Source organism: Oncorhynchus mykiss, chromosome 5, assembly GCF_057628025.1.
Source record: "Oncorhynchus mykiss isolate SJ-2025 chromosome 5, ASM5762802v1, whole genome shotgun sequence".
NCBI classification, from domain to species: domain Eukaryota; kingdom Metazoa; phylum Chordata; class Actinopteri; order Salmoniformes; family Salmonidae; genus Oncorhynchus; species Oncorhynchus mykiss.
In genome coordinates this window covers 23,783,663-23,806,468 of record NC_143026.1, presented here as the reverse complement: position 1 = coordinate 23,806,468, position 22,806 = coordinate 23,783,663, and the positions used below count along the sequence as shown (strand labels likewise).

Sequence of the window (22,806 nt, the reverse complement as noted above, 5' to 3'; positions counted from 1 at the left end):
CCTGTAGACTTGTTTCATCCAGATTCGGTTGCTCTGTAATACACGGTCTAATGTAGACAAGCCCACCTGGTGAATGTTATTGAATATTGTGTTGTCTGCAATTATGTGGTTCTGGATTTCTCCTAGTCTAATGGTATTGTTTGCCACCACCATGTTTACAATACTGGTCTCCTGTTCTGGTGTGAACAGCCGGTGTCTTCCACCATGGCCTGGCCGTCTCACAGCATGGCAGAAGGTCCACAAATATGTTATGATTCGGATACAGTAAGCTAAAATAATCTATTTTCTTTCAATATGAAATGACATTACTATAACATTGGCCAACAATCACTGAGTAACATAGGCCTACTGATATGTCTGACTGCAGTATACATACATAAAGAGCATAGTGTAGATGGTAGGTAGTAACTTACTGGTTGTCATTTCTGAATGTACAGATGATAGATGCAACTGTGTAGTGGCTCAGGTTGGGCTGAACTCTCTGCCCAGCTTCCCTCATACTCAATCCCTGGTTGAGCACATGGTCAACCAATGTGGCCCTGATCTCATCTGAGACAACTGTCTTTCCTCATCCTCGTCCTCTAACTTCTTCACCTCTAGCTCTTGCTTCATTATTGACTTCCATTTTCCTCCAAAACAGGAGAGCTAATCTGTGGCCTTTTAAAGTGCTAAAGCTCTGATTTCTAAGTGAACAATTCAGCAACTAGTGTTTACACCTGTGAGGAGTGGGTGTTGCCAATTGATACATAGAGTTTGGCATTGTGATTGGCGTTGCTTTCCAAAGGGACTAAATATATTTTACATTTGTGCCTAATGTAGAGAACTTTTGCATATTTTTTTATTTAACTAGGCAAGTCAGTTAATGAAGAACCAATTCTTATTAACAATGACAGCCTACCGGGAAAGAGTGGGTTAACTGCCTTGTTCAGGGCAAGAATGACAGATTTTTACCTTGTCAGCGCAATTGCAAATTGAGAACTGAGTGTAAAGCAGGAATTGTGCTTGCAATTTTGCAGATTTGGTTTAGGGATTTGGTACATGAGTTTCAGGTTTCGGTGATTGCGTTTCAAGTTCCAATTTTAGTGTGTAAACAATTGGGAAAAACTCAAGGCATTAATCACAGAAGGTGATTGCAGAAAATCCAAACTTAGTTTTACACTAATTTAATAATCTAGAAACAATGTTCATCATGATTGTTGGAGGATTCTTTAAGCTGAATACTTTGTTCTGAACCTTGACAGGCAGACAGAACATTGGGATGGGGCTAGTTCTAAACAGCAAGGTCAGTTTACTTTCCTAAGGAAAACCAGCCTCTGGAAATAGACAGGAAACAGAGGGGTTTTTAAATGCTTGAGCGAGGTCAACATCAAATGCATTCCTCTTAAAGGGTTACATGGTCAATCTGCTGTCTGCATTGTCTATGCAGCATTTACAGCCTCTGCAGAAGTCTGGTCAGCCCTCCGTATTGTTACAAAATTTGAGGCGCACGGTGATGCGCTATGGAACTCAATGGCGCCTCCGACCACATTTTCGGATTAAGCATAAATTGGCTCTTACAAGAATCACACTAGACATTTTGATTTGTATAAATTATAGCGGCTTATAAATTACATTATCAAGTACATTATACAATAATGTGTTGTCCCACAGCTTTGGACCACTGATTTAATAATTGTTATAAATGTGCTCTGCAGTACCATAGGAGACTCAGCTGCAACTGTTGTCTTGAGGCCATTAGTAGTCTGCTTTTACAGAAAGTAATTCCTTGCCAAATTGCTTCCTGTCCATTCTTATACCCCCCCCCCCCCCCCCCCCCCTTCGCTCTTGAACATCACAATTGGCCATTTCCTGGAAACTCCTGATGCTGACCATTATCAAAGTCAGATCTGCACAAAATTGAGGAAATACATCTTTATATAATCATCAGCAAGCACAACCTCACTAAACAAAACATATCAAACTGACAAACAGCATTCTTCAATATTCATATCATCTCAAAAGCGTTTTAGTTTAATGAAATTGTTGAAAAATATGATTATCTCCTCTTGTCAGAAACTAGGAGTATAGGTGTACTGTGTACTGCACCTGTCTGTGTTCATATCGAACATTCATTTTAATGATAATAATACAAATAAAAAGTAGGCAATAACTGGAACCGCAAGTGTAAAAAAAAAAAAAGTTACATCTTCTATTTAACAGTTGTCCTAACAAGAAAACAGCATTGATCTCCATTCAGTAATTCCATTAAACGTTAACTGTCGACCCATGTGAAAGTTAGTCCAGTCGTTGACTCAAGTGATGACATCAGAAGATAGGAACGCGCGCCACGCTGGACAATTTCCATATTCTGCGTCACAGATGGACTGGGGAGGCGTAAACTGTCTGAAAGCGACAGTTAGTTCTCTATGCAGCAACAGAGAAGGAGACCAAACATACATACAGGTTGATAATAATACGTGTTCAGATCTAGAATAAACGCTTTAGGCTACATTAGTAAATCTGTTCATCTTTATTGGACTTCATTACAGTTCTGCGAGAATGTTTTTCAAAGCCGTTCTATTCCTGGCAGGCGTGCATGCGGTTTCAGGCGTTTTTAACGGTGAGTAGAATTCGCCTGATCCGTGATAAAAATGTATTACATACAACGAATGTGTAGCCTACACTTTTAGGCCCTACCTGAATTATAGCCATAGACTATTTTTTTGGAAAAGTTTCATTCTATGATAAGCGGGTCGGTGTGGCACGGTGACTTATAACCGTAGCAACATAAAGTATTATGTGTAATATTCATGAATCATTTACAGACAGTTACATATTCCAAAGTATACATTTTATCCTTTACTTTTCTTGTCTGAAATAACTCCTTTTTATGATGCAAGAAAACAGGTTGTATTGCGATAGGATTTTAGAAGTGGTCTTTCAATTTATTGACAGAAACAGCATTTTATCAACAACGAAAAGTAGATTTTAAAGAAAGTTGTTCCAATACCCATGTAGCGCCTCTCATTTTCAGGACACACATTATAGTCATCCCATTTTCAAAGGGATCCTATAGAAACTTCAAACAGTCTGTTTCAGGTCCTCCATAACACTGAGCTCCATGACTATTACAATGTAGACTGCAGTGCTACACACCTATTCCCATGTGTGACTGACTCTATTGTTTTTCTCCACAGGCACCTCCATCGTGAGGACCTTTGCCAGGAGGTTAGTCTCGGAAGGGTCCGTGGTCACAGACGAGCCAATAGATCTAGACCTACTGGACTACTACCCAGACATAGACAGTAATGGGACTGGAGTTGGACTAAACAATGTGTCCGGACCGGGAGAGAGAGTTGGGTTTATAAATGGGTCCAGACTGAGACCATTGGAACTGGGCTCTGCCAGGAATGCTACAGAAGTCTGGTCTTACACCATCTCTGTTATGGCCAACAACTTCCTCACAGGCCACCTCTCTACCATCTTCATCCCGACGCTTTACACCTTCATCTTCCTCATCAGCGTGCCTCTTAACATTGTTGCCATGGTGACCTTTGCCCAACGGATCCGGCCCATGAAGCCAGCAGTGATCTACATGCTGAACCTGGCAGCCGCCGACCTGCTGTTCGCCCTGCTGCTGCCCTTCAAGATCGTCTACCACTACAATGGCAATGACTGGGGCTTCGGCGAGGGGTTGTGCCGCCTGGTCACTGCGGCCTTCTACTGCAACATGTACTGCTCCATCCTCCTCATGACCTGTGTCAGCGTGGACCGCCTGCTGGCAGTGGCCTACCCCATCAACTCCCTGTCCTGGAGGAGCCCCCGCAACGCCGCCTTGGCCTGTAGCGCCATGTGGATCCTGGCTGTGGGTGGCTCGCTGCCTCTTGTCCTCTCACAGCAGACAGTCTACTACAACCCACTGGATATCACCACCTGCCATGACATCCAGGACCTGGAGCTGTTAGAGGAGCAATACGTCTTCTTCTTTCCTACACTCTCCTGCACCCTCTACTTCCTGCCGCTGTTCGTAATGGTGACCTGTTACTCCCGGGTGGTGCAGGTGCTCAACAAGGCTCCGTGCGGTGTTGTAGGTAAATACAAACCAGGGAAACCAGACATAATGTACTTAATTTGGCTAATCTGTTTCTTAATCTTGGTGCAGCAGGTCTGTTTAAAAAATACATCTCATTAGAGGATAATAATATTTTCCATTGTAATTTGATCTGATCTAGGCCGTTCAAGGCAGAAGGCGCGGGCTGTGGTGATGGCGGTCACCGTGCTTGTGGTGTTCGTGGTCTGTTTCACACCCACCAACTCCATTCTCCTCGCTCACTACCTCCAGATCGCTGGGCAGGTGGGTGGGGAGCCGGACGCTACCCACGTGGCCTACCTCGTGTCACTATGTTTGGGGAGCATCAGCTGCTGCCTGGACCCCCTGGTCTACTATTTTGGCTCGTCCCAGTGCCAGAGGCAGCTGGAGGGGGCGCTGGGATGCCAGGCGGTCGCTGAGGGAAGGAAGAGTCTGGCCTCGTCCTCTGGTTCCTCCAGGACCAGCACCAGGACCAGAATAAGCACGAGGACCAGCACTAGGATTACTAAGGTGGATACCTTCCAGGCCAGCCTCAGCAGCCAGTACAAGAAACTCCTGGTCTGATGGATGGATGGAGACACAGAGAGCTGTTTCTTTTTCACTGACAAAAATGTAAAAATATATATTTAGTATATGCTGTATTTCCACTGTTTCAGACAGTGCAAGATGCTTCTGGTCTGACAGATAGACATGGACCAAAGCTAGGCTATTTCTGAGGAGAAAGAATGGATTTGGCTTGTATGATGAATTCAGTCAGACATTCATCCATAGGTCTGGGTTAGCTATGCCCAGCTGTAAATATGAAGAAGAGATATACACATTGTTTCAGACAGTGCAAGAAGCTGCTGTCATGATTGTCATGGCCCAAAGTTGTTTCTGACCTGTACACCACTACAGTACCAATAATACAGTGCCTTGCGAAAGTTTTCGGCCCCCTTGAACTTTGCGACCTTTTGCCACATTTCAGGCTTCAAACATAAAGATATAAAACTGTATTTTTTTGTGAAGAATCAACAACAAGTGGGACACAATCATGAAGTGGAACGACATTTATTGGATATTTCAAACTTTTTTAACAAATCAAAAACTGAAAAATTGGGCGTGCAAAATTATTCAGCCCCCTTAAGTTAATACTTTGTAGTGCCACCTTTTGCTGTGATTACAGCTGTAAGTCGCTTGGGGTATGTCTCTATCAGTTTTGCACATCGAGACACTGACATTTTTTCCCATTCCTCCTTGCAAAACAGCTCGAGCTCAGTGAGGTTGGATTGAGAGCATTTGTGAACAGCAGTTTTCAGTTCTTTCCACAGATTCTCGATTGGATTCAGGTCTGGACTTTGACTTGGCCATTCTAACACCTGGATATGTTTATTTTTGAACCATTCCATTGTAGATTTTGCTTTATGTTTTGGATCATTGTCTTGTTGGAAGACAAATCTCCGTCCCAGTCTCAGGTCTTTTGCAGACTCCATCAGGTTTTCTTCCAGAATGGTCCTGTATTTGGCTCCATCCATCTTCCCATCAATTTTAACCATCTTCCCTGTCCCTGCTGAAGAAAAGCAGGCCCAAACCATGATGCTGCCACCACCATGTTTGACAGTGGGGATGGTGTGTTCAGCTGTGTTGCTTTTATGCCAAACATAACGTTTTGCATTGTTGCCAAAAAGTTCAATTTTGGTTTCATCTGACCAGAGCACCTTCTTCCACATGTTTGGTGTGTCTCCCAGGTGGCTTGTGGCAAACTTTAAACAACACTTTTTATGGATATCTTTAAGAAATGGCATTCTTCTTGCCACTCTTCCATAAAGGCCAGATTTGTGCAATATACGACTGATTGTTGTCCTATGGACAGAGTCTCCCACCTCAGCTGTAGATCTCTGCAGTTCATCCAGAGTGATCATGGGCCTCTTGGCTGCATCTCTGATCAGTCTTCTCCTTGTATGAGCTGAAAGTTTAGAGGGACGGCCAGGTCTTGGTAGATTTGCAGTGGTCTGATACTCCTTCCATTTCAATATTATCGCTTGCACAGTGCTCCTTGGGATGTTTAAAGCTTGGGAAATCTTTTTGTATCCAAATCCGGCTTTAAACTTCCTCACAACAGTATCTCGGACCTGCCTGGTGTGTTCCTTGTTCTTCATGATGCTCTCTGCGCTTTTAACGGACCTCTGAGACTATCACAGTGCAGGTGCATTTATACGGAGACTTGATTACACACAGGTGGATTGTATTTATCATCATTAGTCATTTAGGTCAACATTGGATCATTCAGAGATCCTCACTGAACTTCTGGAGAGAGTTTGCTGCACTGAAAGTAAAGGGGCTGAATAATTTTGCACGCCCAATTTTTCAGTTTTTGATTTGTTAAAAAAGTTTGAAATATCCAATAAATGTCGTTCCACTTCATGATTGTGTCCCACTTGTTGTTGATTCTTCACAAAAAAATACAGTTTTATATCTTTATGTTTGAAGCCTGAAATGTGGCAAAAGGTTGCAAAGTTCAAGGGGGCCGAATACTTTTGCAAGGCACTGTATATATTTAGGGTAAGAGAAAAGGAAAATGTAAGTTTTGTGAAAATGTAATGGATAATACAATTTTTAATCTTGAAGCAGGTTTAAATTCCCCAAAACGATTTATTTTAAGTTTGATGGTCTGCGATAAGGGAATAACAAAGGAGTCTTTATTCAATCCTGTATTGTACCATTTCTTAAACGCTCACTGAACAATACAAGGAAATGCTTTCGAAGCAAGCTGAGTGAGGTCACTGCTATGCCTGCTGGCCATAGAGATATTTACTCAGCATTGTGAAATGTATAGCCTATGCACTATGTTGTCAATGTTGTATAGAAATACCATAGAGTTTATTAGGTACACCCATTCTTGTACCAGGTCGGACCCCCCTAAGCCTCCAGAACAGCCTGAAATATTTGGGATATAGAAAGGTTGCACAATTTGTATAAAGGGACCTAACGTGTGCCAGGAAAACATTCCCCACACCATTACACCACAGTACCATTGACACCATACAGGATGGGGCCATGTACTTTTACTGCTTACGCCAAATCTGGACTTTGCCATCATCATGATACAACAGGAACCGGGATTCGTCGGCCCAGGTAATGTTTTTCCACTCATCAATATTCCAGAGTTGGTGATTACGTGCCCACTGAAGCCACTTCTTCTTGTTTTTAGCTGATAGGAGTGGAACCCAGTATGGTCGTCTGCTGCAATGTTTTTAGAAACTTTTACAAATGACATTTCATCTTTTCATTTTTAATTCAATAAGTATTCAATTATTTTGTATGGCAAGCCTAAAAATGTGCTTAACATGTCACATTACAAGTTGCATGGACTCACTGTGTGCAATGCCAGTGTTTAACATGAATTTTGAATGAGTACCTCATAGGGGGGTCCGACCTGGTACAAGATGGATGTACCTAATCTGTAAGGTCCCTCAGTCAAGCAGTGAATTTCAAACACAGATTCAACCACAAAGACCAGGGAGGTTTTTCAATACCTTGAAAAAGAAGGGCACCGATTGGTAGATGGGTAAACATAATAAAAGCAGACATTGAATGGTGTATCAATACACCCAGTGATACAAGCGTAGGAGCGAAGCCGAGGTGGTGTACCTTAATAAACTGACCACTGTGTGTATATTATCACTCAAATAACTTTAGCTCACACTCATTATTACTAAATATTCCATTTGTGTGAATGTATAATCTATGCATTCAGAATTGGAAGAGCTGCTTGACTACTCAAATACCCAGACAAGTCGAGCAAAACGCGTCAGAGCAGGTACTATGCTGCGTACAGACACTTGCGCACGCAACGATAGAAATATAACGTATTGCGGTACTAATTTGAGAGTAAGAAGTGCTGTGATGCCCCCTATTGGTGTGAATTACACATCAAGGCAAGTACATTTACCGCACTTTGTCACAGTCCTGCATGTTGCATTACGTACAGCAGGTGGCGCTACATATCTATTTAGTACAAACAAGTATTCAGTGGAATTTATATTTGGTCTGGAGGATACATTAAATCAACAAAAATATTAAATGGTCTTAAAGATGGTATTTGTGCCATACTGTTACAGAACATTACAAAAAACAACTGGTAAATGTTTCAAATAAAGCTATCTGATTTTTTGTGTGTGATGTATATTTTGTTTGTGGTTTAATTTCTTTAAAATGAATTTAAGGACTATAAATAATGGACACAGAGGCATTGTGAATAGCTGAAATATTGAGTAATACATGTTTATGCACACACTGGCAGTGACTCACCAATTTTGTCTCATAATTTAAGGTAGTTGACCAAATTAATTCCACATTAAACCTTTTCATTTAGATAATTCATTTCCATTATGATTTGAAGACAATAGGCCAGATAACATTGTTACTTCCTGTCCTTTCTTCCCATCACCACCATTCCTCTCCATTCCATTCCTCCGTTTCACCTGTACAAAGAAAGAGAAAAGCACCCGAGAGTCCTCAAGCAAATAGCCATCTGCTCTGTTTTATGGACCAAACAGAGATGCTAGTGACTAACTCAAACAAAAAGATCAAACTATTGTAACTTCCACTGAGCCTGTCCTGAGTACACTGGACCTGATGCAAGACACACCACTTTCTCGTTAGTCTCATAAACCTTTGCTCTGTGTTGCAACTGGGAACATAACGACAGAGAAGAGGGCAGGAGACATCAGCAGACAGGGAATCATATTCTTTAACTGTGAGGAAATATTCTTGATGCACTCCTCTTTTCCACTGAAATGCTATCCCACTATTAACTAGCCTACCTACTACACATGCTGTTAGACCTACTCTACCACAGTGCTGAGCTATACATTTCCTTAGGCCTATGCTTGTAAAGGAGGCACATTTGCACATCCGTTTTTCTGCAGTTGGTAGTGAAGGCACAGCTCTAGGATTAGTTTATACCTTCCTCAACTTCAAGCCTAGGTGGAAAAATATAAAACTGACCTTAGATCAGTGTCTGAGGGCAACATCTGGACATACTACATCTGCTCAGGCAGTCAGCCTGAACAACACAGGTGTGCATGGTCACGTGTCTTATAACATTACGCAGGTTTTTTTCTTCTCACCTGTTATGTAAGGAAGGGGTGTGGTACCCTTCCTCTTCCGTTTACTTCAACGTCGCACAGACAAAAGGAATACACAAACGCGTGTATAAGCATTCAACACCCTTCATACATCGCAGATAGATAGATCAATGTTGGAAAGTTTTGTGGAAGTTAACATGGGTTTTCAGCCACATTGGTTAAAACTTATATTTTTATTGACCTGCGTCGATCTCTGTCTGTCTCAGAAAAATGGTAAGAGAAGGCTTTCCCCCTCTATTTCTCGTTATTTGTTTTTTTCCACCGTTCAGATACACGTTAGGATATACTTTATTGCTTTGGACAATTTATTGTGTCGGATTCCCTCGATCTGATTGCTTTGAATGCAGAGTTTGTGAAATACCACAAAATGTGATGATATTTCCAATATCGGTGTGGTTACAAACCTCAAAGCATCAATGAGTGATGGCATCATCCCACATGGCAATGGGCTTGTTCAACATTGCTGCGACAAGTCAGTAAGCAGTCGCCTGCACTATCTACAAATCACCTTGCATTTTTTATTTAAAAAATGTTATTCCAAAATCATGGCATTAATATGGATTTGGTCCCCCTGAACTCATCTGGGAAGGCTTTCTACTCGATGTTGGAACATTGCTCTGGGGATTTGCTTCCATTCAGCCATGAGCATAGTGAGGTCGAGCACTGATGTTGGGCGATTAGGCCTGGCTCGCAGTCAGCGTCCCAAATTCATCCCAAAGGTGCTCGATGGGGTTGAGGTCAGGGCTCTGTGCGTGTGGGGCAGTCAAGTTCTTCCACCGATCTCGACAAAACAGGAAAGGGCCTTCCACAAACTGTTGAATGTTGGAAGCATATAATGGTCTAGAATGTCATTGAATGCTGTAGCGTTACGATTTCTCCTCACTGTACTTAAGGGGCATTAACCCGAACCATGAATAACAGCCCCAGACATTATTCCTCCTCCACCAAACATTACAGTTGGCACTATGCATCGGGGAGGGTAGAGTTCTCCAGGCATCCGCCAAATCCAGATTAGTTTTTCGGACTGCCAGATGGAGAACGCGTTTCCACTGCTCCCGTCCAATGTTGGCGAGCTTTACATCACTCCAGCCGACGCTTGGCATTGTGCATGGTGATCTTAGGTTTGTGTGCGGCTGCTCGGCCATGGAAACCCACTTCATGAAGCTCCCAACGAACAGTTCTTGTGCTAACGTTGCTTCCAGAGGCAGTTTGGAATTCGGTAGTGAGTGTTGCAACCGAGGACGGATGATTTTTGCGCTACAGCACTCGGCAGCCCCATTCTGTGAGCTTGTGTGGGCTACCACTTCGTGGATGAGCCGTTGTTGGTCCTAGATGTTTCCACTTCACAATAACAGCACATAGAGTTGACCGGTGCAGCTCTAACAGGCCAGAAATTTGACAAATTGACTTGTTGGAAAGGTGGCATCCTATGACGGTACCATGTTGAGTCACTGAGCTCTGCAGTAAGGCCATTCTGCTGCCAATGTTTGTATATGGAGATTGCATGGCTGTGTGATCAATTTTATACACCTGTCAGCAACTGGTGTGGCTGAAATGGCCGAATCCACAAATGTTAAGGGGTGTCCATAACTTTTTATATATGGGGTACTTCTACTGGTACATTTTTTTAAAGCTAGGACTCTGGTACACAGCAACAGCAGGGTCGCTCCAATACAGTAGGTAGCAGTAATGCACCATATCGTTGGATGCCAACGGTCAATAAACCCCACAGAAAAAGAGGCGGAGGCAACAACAGTTTATAGTTAGCTAGGACAATTGTAGATACTGTCCTCTGCCCCAGCCTGTCAGTCACTGTTTTCCAGCAGTCCTGTTAACAAGGGTGAGAGCAGGTGTTTAGGAACCTGGGTGCTAGCTAGCTAGTTAGCAAGCTAGTACTTGTTACACACCATGCGGGAGAGATAGCTAGCTAGCACACCGGTAGACTGTACTTTGCCCCCCGCCTGTCAGTCATTGTTTTCCCGCAGTTCTGTTAATGACGGCGAGGGTCAGTGTTGTAGGTGTTCGGCAGGTGTTTAGGACACTGGATGCTAGCTCGCTAGCTAGACTCTGGTACACAGCAGGTGGGATAGATAGTTAGCTGGCAATAACTAGGATACCGGTAGACCGTGACCTTCGCCCCTGCCTGTCGGTCACTGCTTTCCCGCAGTTCTGTTAACAGCGAGGGTAGATGTTCGGCAGGCGGGAGCGAAGGACACTGTGTGCTAGCTAGCTGGCAGACTGGGAGTGACAGTACCAGTGTCACTGGGAGTGACACCGGTAGCTAGCTAGGACACCGGTTGACTGTGTCATTTGCCCCCTGAAAAACTCAGATGGAGGAATGCCCACATGAAGGAACACCATCATATACACTATTGAGACTTTTTAAACTTAAAATTATCACTAAGGGGTATACTACAAAGCAGGATCAATGAGTTAGCCAGCTAACTTTGATGACCAGAAATAACTTTTTCTAGTTCATAAAGAAAGCTACACTTAAATACAGTATGTGTTTTTGGTTGTTGAGTTAAGTAGACATTGCCCATTTTAAGCTTATCCTTATTCTCCTTGTTCCTACTTTTTGTTTACCCATCTGGCGTCTTATTAGTTGATTTCAAATAAATGTTTACTTTTGATATAGTTTACATAAGTACAAAAAAAAGTAATAATTGAGGCATCTACCTGACAGCGAAGTAAATAAGTCACAAATGTCTATTGTATTCAAATGGCATACATTCTAACCTCATTGTTGGAAGTTCTTAAACAGCCCTGTTTATAATCCCCTCTTTCTCAGAGCGTAATGCTGCCGTTGACGACCGAGGATTCTCAGGGAACGAGACAATGGAGGGGGTAGGGGTCTCCCTGACGGCCCTCATGGTTCTGGACAGTCATTTGACCACGGTGTTCCTCCCCATCGTCTACATAGTGGTGTTTGCTGTGGGGCTGCCCACCAACGCCATGGCCATCTGGGTCTTCCTGTTCAGGACCAAGAAGAAGCACCCTTCCGCCATCTACATGGCCAACCTGGCTCTGTCTGACCTGCTCTTTGTCATCTGGACGCCTCTGAAGATCGCCTACCACTTCAACGGTAACGACTGGATCTATGGAGAGAGGCTGTGTAAAGTCCTGGTGGGCTTCTTCTATGGGAACATGTACTGCTCCATCCTCTTCATCACCTGTATCAGTGTCCAGCGCTACTGGGCCATTGTTTACCCCCTCTCCCAGGATTGTAGGAACAACCATGTAGCCATCGGTGTCTCGGTCGCAGTCTGGGTGGGGGTCTGGCTGCTGACCACCCCTCTCTACCTCTATGACCAGACAGTCAAGGTGACCAACCTCAACATCACCACCTGCCACGACGTTATCCGGCCCAGCCAGATTAGCATGGCCGTCGGCTACTTCCTGACCATGGGAACCCTGGGATTTGTAGTTCCCACTGTGGTGTGCGTGATGGCCTACGTTCTGATGCTCAAGTCCCTGAGGAACTCAATGACGGACAACAGCATCTCCAAGAATCGGCGCAAGGCTGTGGTGCTCATCATTACTGTGCTGGTCATGTTCCTGGTCTGTTTCACCCCCAGTAACATCATGCTGCTGGTGCACTACTCTCTCCTGCTGGCCGGAGTAGTGAACGATGGCTACGGCTTCTACATCACCACCCTGTGTCTGGCCGCCCTCAACAGCTGTGTGGATCCATTCATCTACTACTTCATCTCAGAGGAGTTCAGGGAGCACGTGAAGAACACGCTGAGGTGCCGAAGTGAGAGGACAGTGGCGAGGATGAGGGTCTCGTTCAGCGCTCTTAAGTACTCCAAGAAAAAAAGCACCTACACGTCAGACTCAGGGAAAACACAGAGCAGCTCCTGTTAAGGGGGTTGTCATGTGGAGATGGAAGTTGGCTGTACTGATGTTTTTAAAGTACTGGACAGGTGAAAGAGAAAGAGCTGGTGACCATCTGCCATGTTGCTTTCACCTGACTTGTTTCATCATTTTTAATGGAAAAGGCGCCATTTTAAACTGAGTTGCAACCCCAGACTACTTCATATTATGTGCTAGTGTTACATTGGCTTCTCTTCCCTCATACATGATATTTACATGGAGATTTTGTTGGTTTTATATAGAGGGCAAAATGAGTAAGAGTGATGAGGCAAATTGTTTTTATTCCGTGTTACTGATCCATCCTCCACGTTTAGACAATCAGATGTCCATTAAGTTTGGTCCAGCGCGGAGCTCTCCAAAACTTTCAACTGAGTTCTCAGTGCCCTGCACTGACCCTTCACTTATTTAAGTTAGCCATTCACATACAGTACCTAGTGAAAGTCTACACACCCCTTGCACAGTTATGGCATTTTCTACACCACCTGCTTGACAGTGAAAGAAAAAGGATAGATGTCTTGTTTGTATTCACACCCCATAGTTAACACTTAGTGGAAGCACCTTTGGCAGCAATTACAGCTGAAAGTCATTTTGAATAACATTCTACCTACTCTTAGCGTAACATTATATCCATTGTTTTTGTCAAAATTGCTCAAACTCAGTGCAGTTTGTTGGGAATCATTGATGAAGGCAAACATAGTCTTTGATTTTCAAGCAGATTTAAGTCGGGCTGGAAACTGGACTCCTCTGAAACACTCAACTCCTCTTGGGATGCCATTCTGGTGTGTTTTGTTATTCAAATTTCTGTAATTGTCCCTCTTGACTTTTTCCACATTTTGTTATGTTACAGCCTTATTCTAAAATTGATTAAATCGTTTTCCCCCCTCGTCAATCTACACACAATACCCCATAATGACAAAGCAAAAACAGTTTTTTAGACATTTTTGCTCAGTACTTTGTTGAAATCTTCTTGGGTATGACGCTACAAGCTTGGCACACCTGTATTTGGGGCGTTTCTCCCATTCTTCTCTGCAGATCCTCTCAAGCTCTGTCAGGTTGGATGGGGAGCATCACTGCACAGTTATTTTCAGGTCTCTCCAGAGATGCTCAATCGGGTTCAGGTCCGGGCTCTGGCTGGGCCATTCAAGGACATTCAGAGACTTGTCCCAAAGCCCCTCCCACATTGTTTTGGCTGTGTGCTTAGGGTCGTTGTCCTGTTGGAAGGTGACCCATCGCCCCAGTCTCTGAGGTCCTGAGTGGTCTGGAGCAGGTTTTCATCAAGGATCTCTCTGTACTTTGCTCCGTTCATCTTTCCCTCGATACTGACTAGTCTCCCACAGCATGATGCTGCCACCACCATGCTTCACCGTAGGGATGGTGCCAGTTTCCCTCCAGACGTGAGGCTTGGCATTGAGGCCAAAGAGTTTAATCTTGGTTTAATCAGACCAGAGAATCTTGTTTCTCTTGGTCTGTGAGTCCTTTAGGTACCTTTTGGCAAACTCCAAGCGTGCTATCATGTGCCTTTTACTGAGGAGTGACTTCTGTCTGCCCACTCTACCATAAAGGCCTGATTGGTAGAGTGCTGCAGAGATGGTTGTCCTTCTACAAGGTTCTCCCATCTCCACAGAGGAACTCTGGAGCTCTGTCAGAGTGACCATCGGGTTCTTAGTCACCTCCCTGACCAAGGCCCTTCTCCACCGACTGCTCAGTTTGGCCGGGCAGCCAGCTCTAGTAAGAAGTCTTGTTGGTTCCAAACTTTTTACATTTAAGAATGATGGAGGCCATTGTGTTCTTGGGGACCTTCAATGCTGCAGACTTTTTTTTTGGTACCCTTCCCCATTTCTGTGCCTTGACACAATTCTGTCTCGGAGCTCTATGGACAATTCCTTCGACCTCATGGCTTGGTTTTTGCTCTGACATGCACTGTCAACTGTAGGACCTTTTTTTATATAGACAGGTGTGTAACTTTCCATATAATGTCCAATCAATTGAATTTACCACAGGTGGACTCCAAAAAGGTTGTAGAAACATCTCAAGGATGATCAATGGAAACAGAATATACCTGAGCTCAATTTTAAGTCTCATAGCAAAATGTCTGTTTTTTTTTAAATATATAAATTGGAAAACAAAACTGTTTTTGCTTTGTCATTATGGGGTATTGTGTGTAGATTGAGGATTAAAATAAAAAAATAAAAATTTAGATAACCAAATGTGGAAAAAGGGAAGGGGTCTAAATACTTTCCGAATGCACTGTATTTACCTGGACATTTCTCCTTTATTTTTCTTTTGATCTTGACACACTCCCCAGTATCTGCCGGTGACAAGCATACCCATAATATGATGTTGCCACCACATTACTTGAAAATACAGAGGGTTGGTAGAATCGTATTTCAAATTATTTTCAGCTGTAATTGTGAAGACCTGCACAATCAAGACATCTTCATAATAAATGTTTTTACGTTGTCTTTCACTTTGAAAATGTGGAGCAGGTTGTGTAAATCGGTAGAAAAAAACTAGAATGTAATCCCTTTTTATAATTTTAAGTTTAAATGTGGAGCAGGTTGTGTAAATTGGTAGAAACTAGAATGTAATCCCTTTTTATAATTTTAAGTTTAAATGTGGAGCAGGTTGTGTAAATCGGTAGAAACTAGAATGTAATCCCTTTTTATAATTTTAAGTTTAAATGTGGAGCAGGTTGTGTAAATCGGTAGAAACTAGAATGTATTCCCTTTTTAGAAGTTTAAGGCAGAACCTTTTGAAGCTATTAGTGATGTGTAGATTTTCACTAAGCATTGTAAACCATGAATGTATGATATTTCTATCACCTATGCATATGCTCGTGAAGCTAATCTGATAAATAAAATGTAAATATTGTACATATTACATTTGTAATATTACATATTGTGTGTAATGTTTTATTTTTCGATAGAAATACATAAAACAAAAATGATATGGCCTTGGCTTTGTCAGCCGAGTGGCATTTAGCAATGGTTCCCTTTCTGTTGTGACATGAGTTTACATACACAACTACCAAGTAGAAAAGAGGAAATTCTGATCATTATCTTGAATGTATAGGAGAACTTTCGCCTACACCCTGAGATAATTTGCAGCCTTAACTAAAATGGCAAAGAGAGCCAATACTAGATTGGCATAGCTCTGATTTATTTAGAAATAGGTTTTCTCTATGCTATAAGATTTGTCTGGGTTATCCTTGGAGAAGACCAAGCAGATTAGAGCTGTGTAAAGTAGCATTCTCAGCCACAAGCATACCTTCCTTCCCTGTTCAGACTCGAGAGGTTGTGAAAGCCAAGGGGAACTACTTTTATGCTTATCAAATCAAAAATCTAATTTTACTGGTTGCATACATTTAGCAGATGTTATTAGTGAAGGAGTACAGATTTGTAAGCAGCATATAAATATGGTGTTTCATACATTGGCATTTTTCCTATTGGCTTAGTCACTCCCAAACCATATTACCCAGAGGTGTGTGGAAATTAACAGACACTCGAAACCATGTAATATGGGTGAGAGAGAGAGGCCCACTCAGGCAATGTGATCTGATTATGGCAAGTTTCCAGGGGGCGTTCCCAGACATTCATCCATAGCCAGTGACCATGGTACTCCTAAGTTTAGGTTAGCTATGCCCAACTCTAAATATGAAGAATGGACATACACTGAGTCTATGAAACATTAGGAACACCTTCCTAATATTGAGTTGCACCCCCTTTTGCCCTTAGAACAGCCTCAATTTGTCGTGGCATGGACTAGAAGGTGTCAAAAGCATTCCACTGGGATGCCTGCCCATGTTGACGCCAATTCTTCCCATAGTTGTGCCAAGTTGGCTGGTTGTCCTTTGGGTGGTGGACCATTATTGATACACACGGGAAACTGTTGAGTGTGAAAAACCCAGCAGCGTTGCAGTTCTTGACACACAAACCGGTGCACCTGGTACGTACTACTATTCCCCGTTCAAAGGCACTCTCATCCTTTGTCTTGCCCATTCACCCTCTGAATGGCACACATACACAATCCATGTCTCAATTGTCTCAAGACTCAAGACTTGTCTCAAGACTTGCAATACAGTCAACTTTGAGCACCTTTATCTCTTGAATGTTTTGGCATTCAGTTCCAAAAAGTTATTTTCTGAGCACTGGGAAAATAGGTATGGAGGTTTTCATTCAAATCAAAAAGGTTGCTGTCAAAAAGTTATTGAATTCAAATGGATTTACCTAATAACCAAATAGTCTTTGTTAATTCGTGTATTGTACCATTTCTTAAACGCTCACAGTGAACAATACAAGGAAATGCTTTTCTACGCAAGCTAAGTGTTCTCACTTCTATGCCTGTAGTGTAGAATTATTGTTTTGTTACCATTGTTCATATGTAGAGACATTTACTCAGCAATGTGAAATGTATAGCCTATGCACATTGTCAATGTTGTATAGAAACACCATGCACTATATCTTATCACTACAATAACGTTTTAGCTCATACTCATTATTACTGAAATGTCAATTTGTATGAATGTATAATCCATGGATTCAGCAATGGAAGAGCTGCTTGATTTCTCAAATTAGGGGTGCTAATGTAGAGTAAGTAGTTTTGGTGTGAATTATACATACTTCAAGTCAAGTACATTTACAGCACTTTGTCACAGTCCTGCATGTTGCATTACATACAGCAGGTGGCGCTACATATCTATTTAGTACAAACAAGTATTGCATTTACTAAATGGGACTTTTATTTGGTCTGGAGGATATCATGTTTTTATTTTATTTTTTAAGATCTTTAAAAAGGTATTTGTGCCATAAAGTTACAGAACATTACAAAAAAATGATGGTAAATGTTTCAAATAAGAAATCTAATTGTTTGTGTGTGATCTTGTATTGTTTGTGGTTTAATTAAGGACTTGCGATGCAAGAGTCGCAACTTTAAATCTTCAACATACTTCTGACTTATTGTTAGTGGGACTTACGAAAAACAAATGTCCAATTCTATATCTTCGTCATACTACTTGTTCTCAACGCTACTACTCCTACACGGTTTAAGCTAGAAATGTCATTCAAACTTTAAAACATACAGATTGGTCTGGAATAGTGTTTGTATACAACTTTGTATATTTTATACCTTTTTAAACTATCCAACTTTGTCCTTTATCTCCATCTTCATTCACTTTCATTGCATTTCCTTAAGATGCTAAAAGGACGCATTGTGACATCACTTCCGGCATTCTACTTACTGTAAATGCAACAGTGCAACTTTTGACACAAATCAGCTACTTTGACCACTTTGCAACAATGTAGACAAAACATATCTGTATGCAGAACAAAAATATATTATTCAGAGAAAAAGTTTTCTGTTTTAGTAACCGCAATAACTTTTCTCGTAACTTTTTATGAAACTGAAATGTTGAGTATTTCCCTAACATGGGTCCAGCCCATTGCTTGTGCTAGAGAATTTTCAACATTGTATAAAATATTCCGGGCCCTCAGCACAAATGAGTTAGGGACAGCCACAGCTGTAGGCTATTTGCACAAGGGATAAGAAGCCAAGCTTGATTTGGGCAGGAGCTCACCAGAGCTGAGTACCAACACCCAGGGTTGGGGAGTAACGGATTCCATGTATTCCGTTACATGTAAGGGATTACAAGAAAATGAAAAATCTTTGACACTTCACTGTTTTCTCAATGACATTCAAATCAGCATTGAAAAAAGAAGCAAGTTTAAGTTTGTGCTACCTGAACGGGTCTGACCAAAAGTCAGAGACCACTATGATGACACACCAAATGTGTTTGATGGATCACGGGAAAAGAGCAGGAATAGGCTTTTATAGGCTACAGTCCAAGCTACAGTGGGGAGAACAAGTATTTGATACACTGCCGATTTTGCAGGTTTTCCTACTTACAAAGCATGTAGAGGTCTGTAATTTTTATCATAGGTACACTTCAACCGTGAGAGACGGAATCTAAAACAAAAATCCAGAAAATCACATTGTATGTTTTTTAAGTAATTAATTTGCAGAACTTGTTTTGACTTTGCAGAGCCTGTCAAACCTTGCGGTGCCTCTCCTCCTGTCATTCTCCTCATCAACTTCTCGGTCACTGATGTGAAGCGCCCGTGAGATATTTAAAAACCTTGTAGAGGACATGACATTGGGGGGGGGGGGGGCAGGTGATAGAGTGGGGATGTTTTCCAGTAATCCTTTAGGGGTTTTAACTTCACCAACTCCATGTAAATGACCAGTGAAAAGTAGAGGATGGACACCTTGGCACCAGGGGCTCCCAGTTGGAGTCGCTATCACTGTGAAAGAAAACATTTTAAAAAAGATTTGTATTTTATGAGCCTTTTATCATCACATAAAATAAACAGATATGTATTGTATAGAGCAGAGGGAACAGTCACTGAGGTGAAGTGCTGTTCCATTCAACTCCGGCCATTGTTGTGGGCCTGCTCTCCCCCCAACAGCACCCAATGGCTATTTCATATGGAAATGTAGAGGGGGAGCAGGCACAGTGGCCATGTGTGTGTTTGCTGTTCTACTCCTTTCCATTTGAATAAAAAATGGAAAATATATATATCTGACATGGAATATATATATATATATATATATATATATATATATATATACATACATACATACATACATACATACATACATACATACATACATACATACATACATACATACATACATACATACACACACACACACACACACACACACACACACACACACACACAAACAAATAAACACACACACACAAACAAACCAACAAACAAACAAACACACAGGTTATGAGTCGTACACATACACACTAAAGCCAATGTGTACTTTACACATTTCATCACATATTTCATTGCAAATTGCAAAAAAATCTCTATATATATTTTTGCAAAAACAATATCGATATATATATATATTTATATTTCATAAAACGGCATTAGCACTTACCAATCCAGAAGTACATCCTGTCCTTGCAGAAACAGCTCTTCAATGTTTGAATCTTAACTGTGTTCACTCAAAGATTCCTCAAACAAATCTGTCTCACTTTCCCGATCAATCTCTTCTATAATCTGGTGCAAATCTGTATACTTAGACTTGGACGTCGCTTTTCCTGATTTATTCGCCATGATGTCTTCAATGAAATCATTGAAAAAACACTTTCCAAAATACTGCTTCCAAAATACTACTTTCCAAAACACTGCTGTGCGTAACAAGCGTGACTGCAACTAGTCTGATGGTCAATGGCAAGAATGAAGTTCGTTACGCGTGCGTTTACGAACAAGGGATGGTGGTCGAAACCATAACCACCACATACAGGCGTTTACCTCAGCTCATTGGCTATCTACCCAGCTAGATTTCAAGGAGATCAGTGGTCATTGGGCAGAAATAGTCAATCAACGAAGCTTCACTAATATTATTGGTGTGCAATGAGGTCTTTGCTCGTTGTCTTCAAATCAGTTCACTTCGGTCAATACTCCCCGCAAAAAAAACAATCAAGTTTGGCTGTGTTGCAAACATCCAAAGGATTGCAATGAAACCAACTATGACGAGATAAACGATTGTTTAGTGTGTGTAATTACGTTGAATGCTCCGTCAAAAGTTGATAGTGATGGAATTCACGACACAAACGGTTTACAAAATGTTTCGTTTTAGGCTATAAAAATGGATTTTATCAAAGAAAACGGCACTTCATGTGATCATTGGGACCCTCAGGAAGAGAAATAAGAGCAAGATATCAGAATGTAAGTCATAATTCTACCTTCAGATGTGAATGTGTCAAAACTGTCATGGCGGAAAATGTTTGTTGTTGTTGATCGCTCTTCTCAAACAAAAGCATGGCCTTTGTTCTCTGTAATAGCTATTTTAAATCGGAAAACAGAGTTTGATTACCAAGATTCTAATCTTTTGAAGGATGTAAGACACTTCTATTTTCAAGAATGTTTAATGTTACGACGTTGTATTTTTAGTTAGTCACTCTGAAATTTCCCCGGATGTTGATCCCTGTACGGGGATCGCAGCCATAAGAGGTTTTAATTAAACTGTTTCCCATGCTTGTTCAATGAACCATAAACAAATAATGAACATGCACCTGTGGAACGGTCGTTAAGACACTAACAGCTTACAGACGGTAGGCAATTAAGGTCACAGTATGAAAACTTAGGACACAAAAGAGGCCTTTCTACTGACACCAACAGAAAGATGCCCAGGGTCCCTGCTCATCTGCGTGAATGTGCCTTAGGCATGCTGCAAGGAGGCATGAGGACTGCAGATGTGGCCAATAAATTGAAATGTCTGTGCTGTGAGACGCCTAAGACAGTGCTACAGGGAGACAGGGCGGACAGCTGATCGTCCTCGCAGTGGCAGACCACGTGTAACAACACCTGCACAGGATCGGTACACACGAACATCACACCTGTGGGACAGGTACAGTATGGCAACAACAACTACCCGAGTTACACCAGGAATGCACAATCAAACCATCAGTGCTCAAACTGTCCGCAATAGGCTGAGAGAGGCTGGACTGAGGGCTTGTAGGCCTGTTGTAAGGTAAGGTCGCCACCAGACATCACCGGCAACAACGTCGCCTATGGGCCCAAACCCACCGTCGCTGGACCAGACTGGACTGGCAAAAAGTGCTCTTCACTGACAAGTCGCAGTTTTGTCTCACCAGGGGTGATGGTCGGATTCGCGTTTATCGTCGAAGGAATGAGCGTTACACTGGGGCCTGTACTCTGGAGCGGGATCGATTTGGAGGTGGAGGGTTGCAGGCAATCTCAACGCTGTGCGTTACAGGGAAGACCTCCTCCTCCCTCATGTGGTACCCTTCCTGCAGGCTCATCCTGACATGACGCTCCAGTATGACAATGCCACCAGCCATACTGCTCGTTCTGTGCGTGATTTCCTGTAAGACAGGAATGTCAGTGTTCTGACATGGCCAGCAAAGAGCCGGATCTCAATCCCATTGAGCACGTCTGGGACCTGTTGGATCGGAGGGTGAGAGCTAGGGCCATTCCCCCCAGAAATGTCCGGGAACTTGCTGGAAGAGTGGGGTAACATCTCACAGCAAGAACTGGCAAATTTGGTGCAGTCCATGAGGAGGAGATGCACTGCAGTATTTAATGCAGCTGGTGGCCACACCACATACTGACTGTTACTTTTGACCTGGTAACCTTGGTTAGCGCGCACTGCGCCCGGCCCGCCACAGGAGTCGCTGGTGTGCGATGAGACAAGGATATCCCTACCGGCCAAACCCTCCCTAACCCGGAGGACGCTAGGCCAATTTTGCGTCGCCCCATGGACCTCCCGGTCGCGGCCGGTTACGACATTATGTTGTTCTTCACTGTGCTCTGTCACTGATGCTGCCTGTGGTTGTTCGTCGCTGTTATTTTCTGCCTCTGTTCTGTCATGCTCTCTCGCTGCCTCTGCCTGTTCATTGGCTTGCTCAATGACGTTATCATCATCTTCAACTGCATCCTCACTAACGTTAACCCTCTACTGCTGCTCCCCTGTCGGCTGCGTCTCCCCTGTACTACTGTTCTTCTTAAAGAAAGAAGAGATATCCGTGGACTTTCTCTTCATTGTCTGCAAATTGACATAGCTACAGCGACTAATCGTAGCTAGTAAGCTAACGCTATACCAGCCCATAACGTCAGCGTAGCTAGATGCTCATCAAGTGGTTTGAAAATGGTGGTTTGAAAATCTTTCTAGAATGCTACGATAACTCTAACTATA

The 22,806-nt window shown here is 42.5% G+C and overlaps 2 protein-coding genes across 2 annotated transcripts; both read left to right on the top strand.

Moving 5' to 3' along the window:
• Positions 1 to 2,342: 2,342 nt before the first annotated feature.
• Positions 2,343 to 8,234, top strand: LOC110523459 (proteinase-activated receptor 1). Its single transcript, XM_021602156.3, has 3 exons — positions 2,343 to 2,599; positions 3,177 to 4,070; positions 4,212 to 8,234. Exons 1-3 carry the CDS (start codon positions 2,539 to 2,541, stop codon positions 4,631 to 4,633), a joined length of 1,377 nt encoding a protein of 458 aa, XP_021457831.3. The 5' UTR covers positions 2,343 to 2,538; the 3' UTR covers positions 4,634 to 8,234.
• Positions 8,235 to 9,216: 982 nt separating this feature from the next.
• On the top strand, positions 9,217 to 15,267 carry LOC110523458 (proteinase-activated receptor 2). Its single transcript, XM_021602155.3, has 2 exons — positions 9,217 to 9,411; positions 11,990 to 15,267. The coding sequence occupies exons 1-2, from the start codon at positions 9,309 to 9,311 to the stop codon at positions 13,063 to 13,065; spliced, it is 1,179 nt and encodes a 392-aa protein (XP_021457830.3). The 5' UTR covers positions 9,217 to 9,308; the 3' UTR covers positions 13,066 to 15,267.
• Positions 15,268 to 22,806: the final 7,539 nt, after the last annotated feature.

Bases quoted from the DNA above. Each gene is read 5' to 3' on its own strand.
- LOC110523459 (XM_021602156.3), top strand. From the start codon at position 2,539: ATGTTTTTCAAAGCCGTTCTATTCCTGGCAGGCGTGCATGCGGTTTCA. The intron at 2,600-3,176 runs GTGAGTAGAATT...TTTTCTCCACAG, and splicing joins GGTTTCAGGCGTTTTTAACG to GCACCTCCATCGTGAGGACC. The intron at 4,071-4,211 runs GTAAATACAAAC...GATCTGATCTAG, and splicing joins GGCTCCGTGCGGTGTTGTAG to GCCGTTCAAGGCAGAAGGCG.
- LOC110523458 (XM_021602155.3), top strand. From the start codon at position 9,309: ATGTTGGAAAGTTTTGTGGAAGTTAACATGGGTTTTCAGCCACATTGG. The intron at 9,412-11,989 runs GTAAGAGAAGGC...CCTCTTTCTCAG, and splicing joins CTGTCTGTCTCAGAAAAATG to AGCGTAATGCTGCCGTTGAC.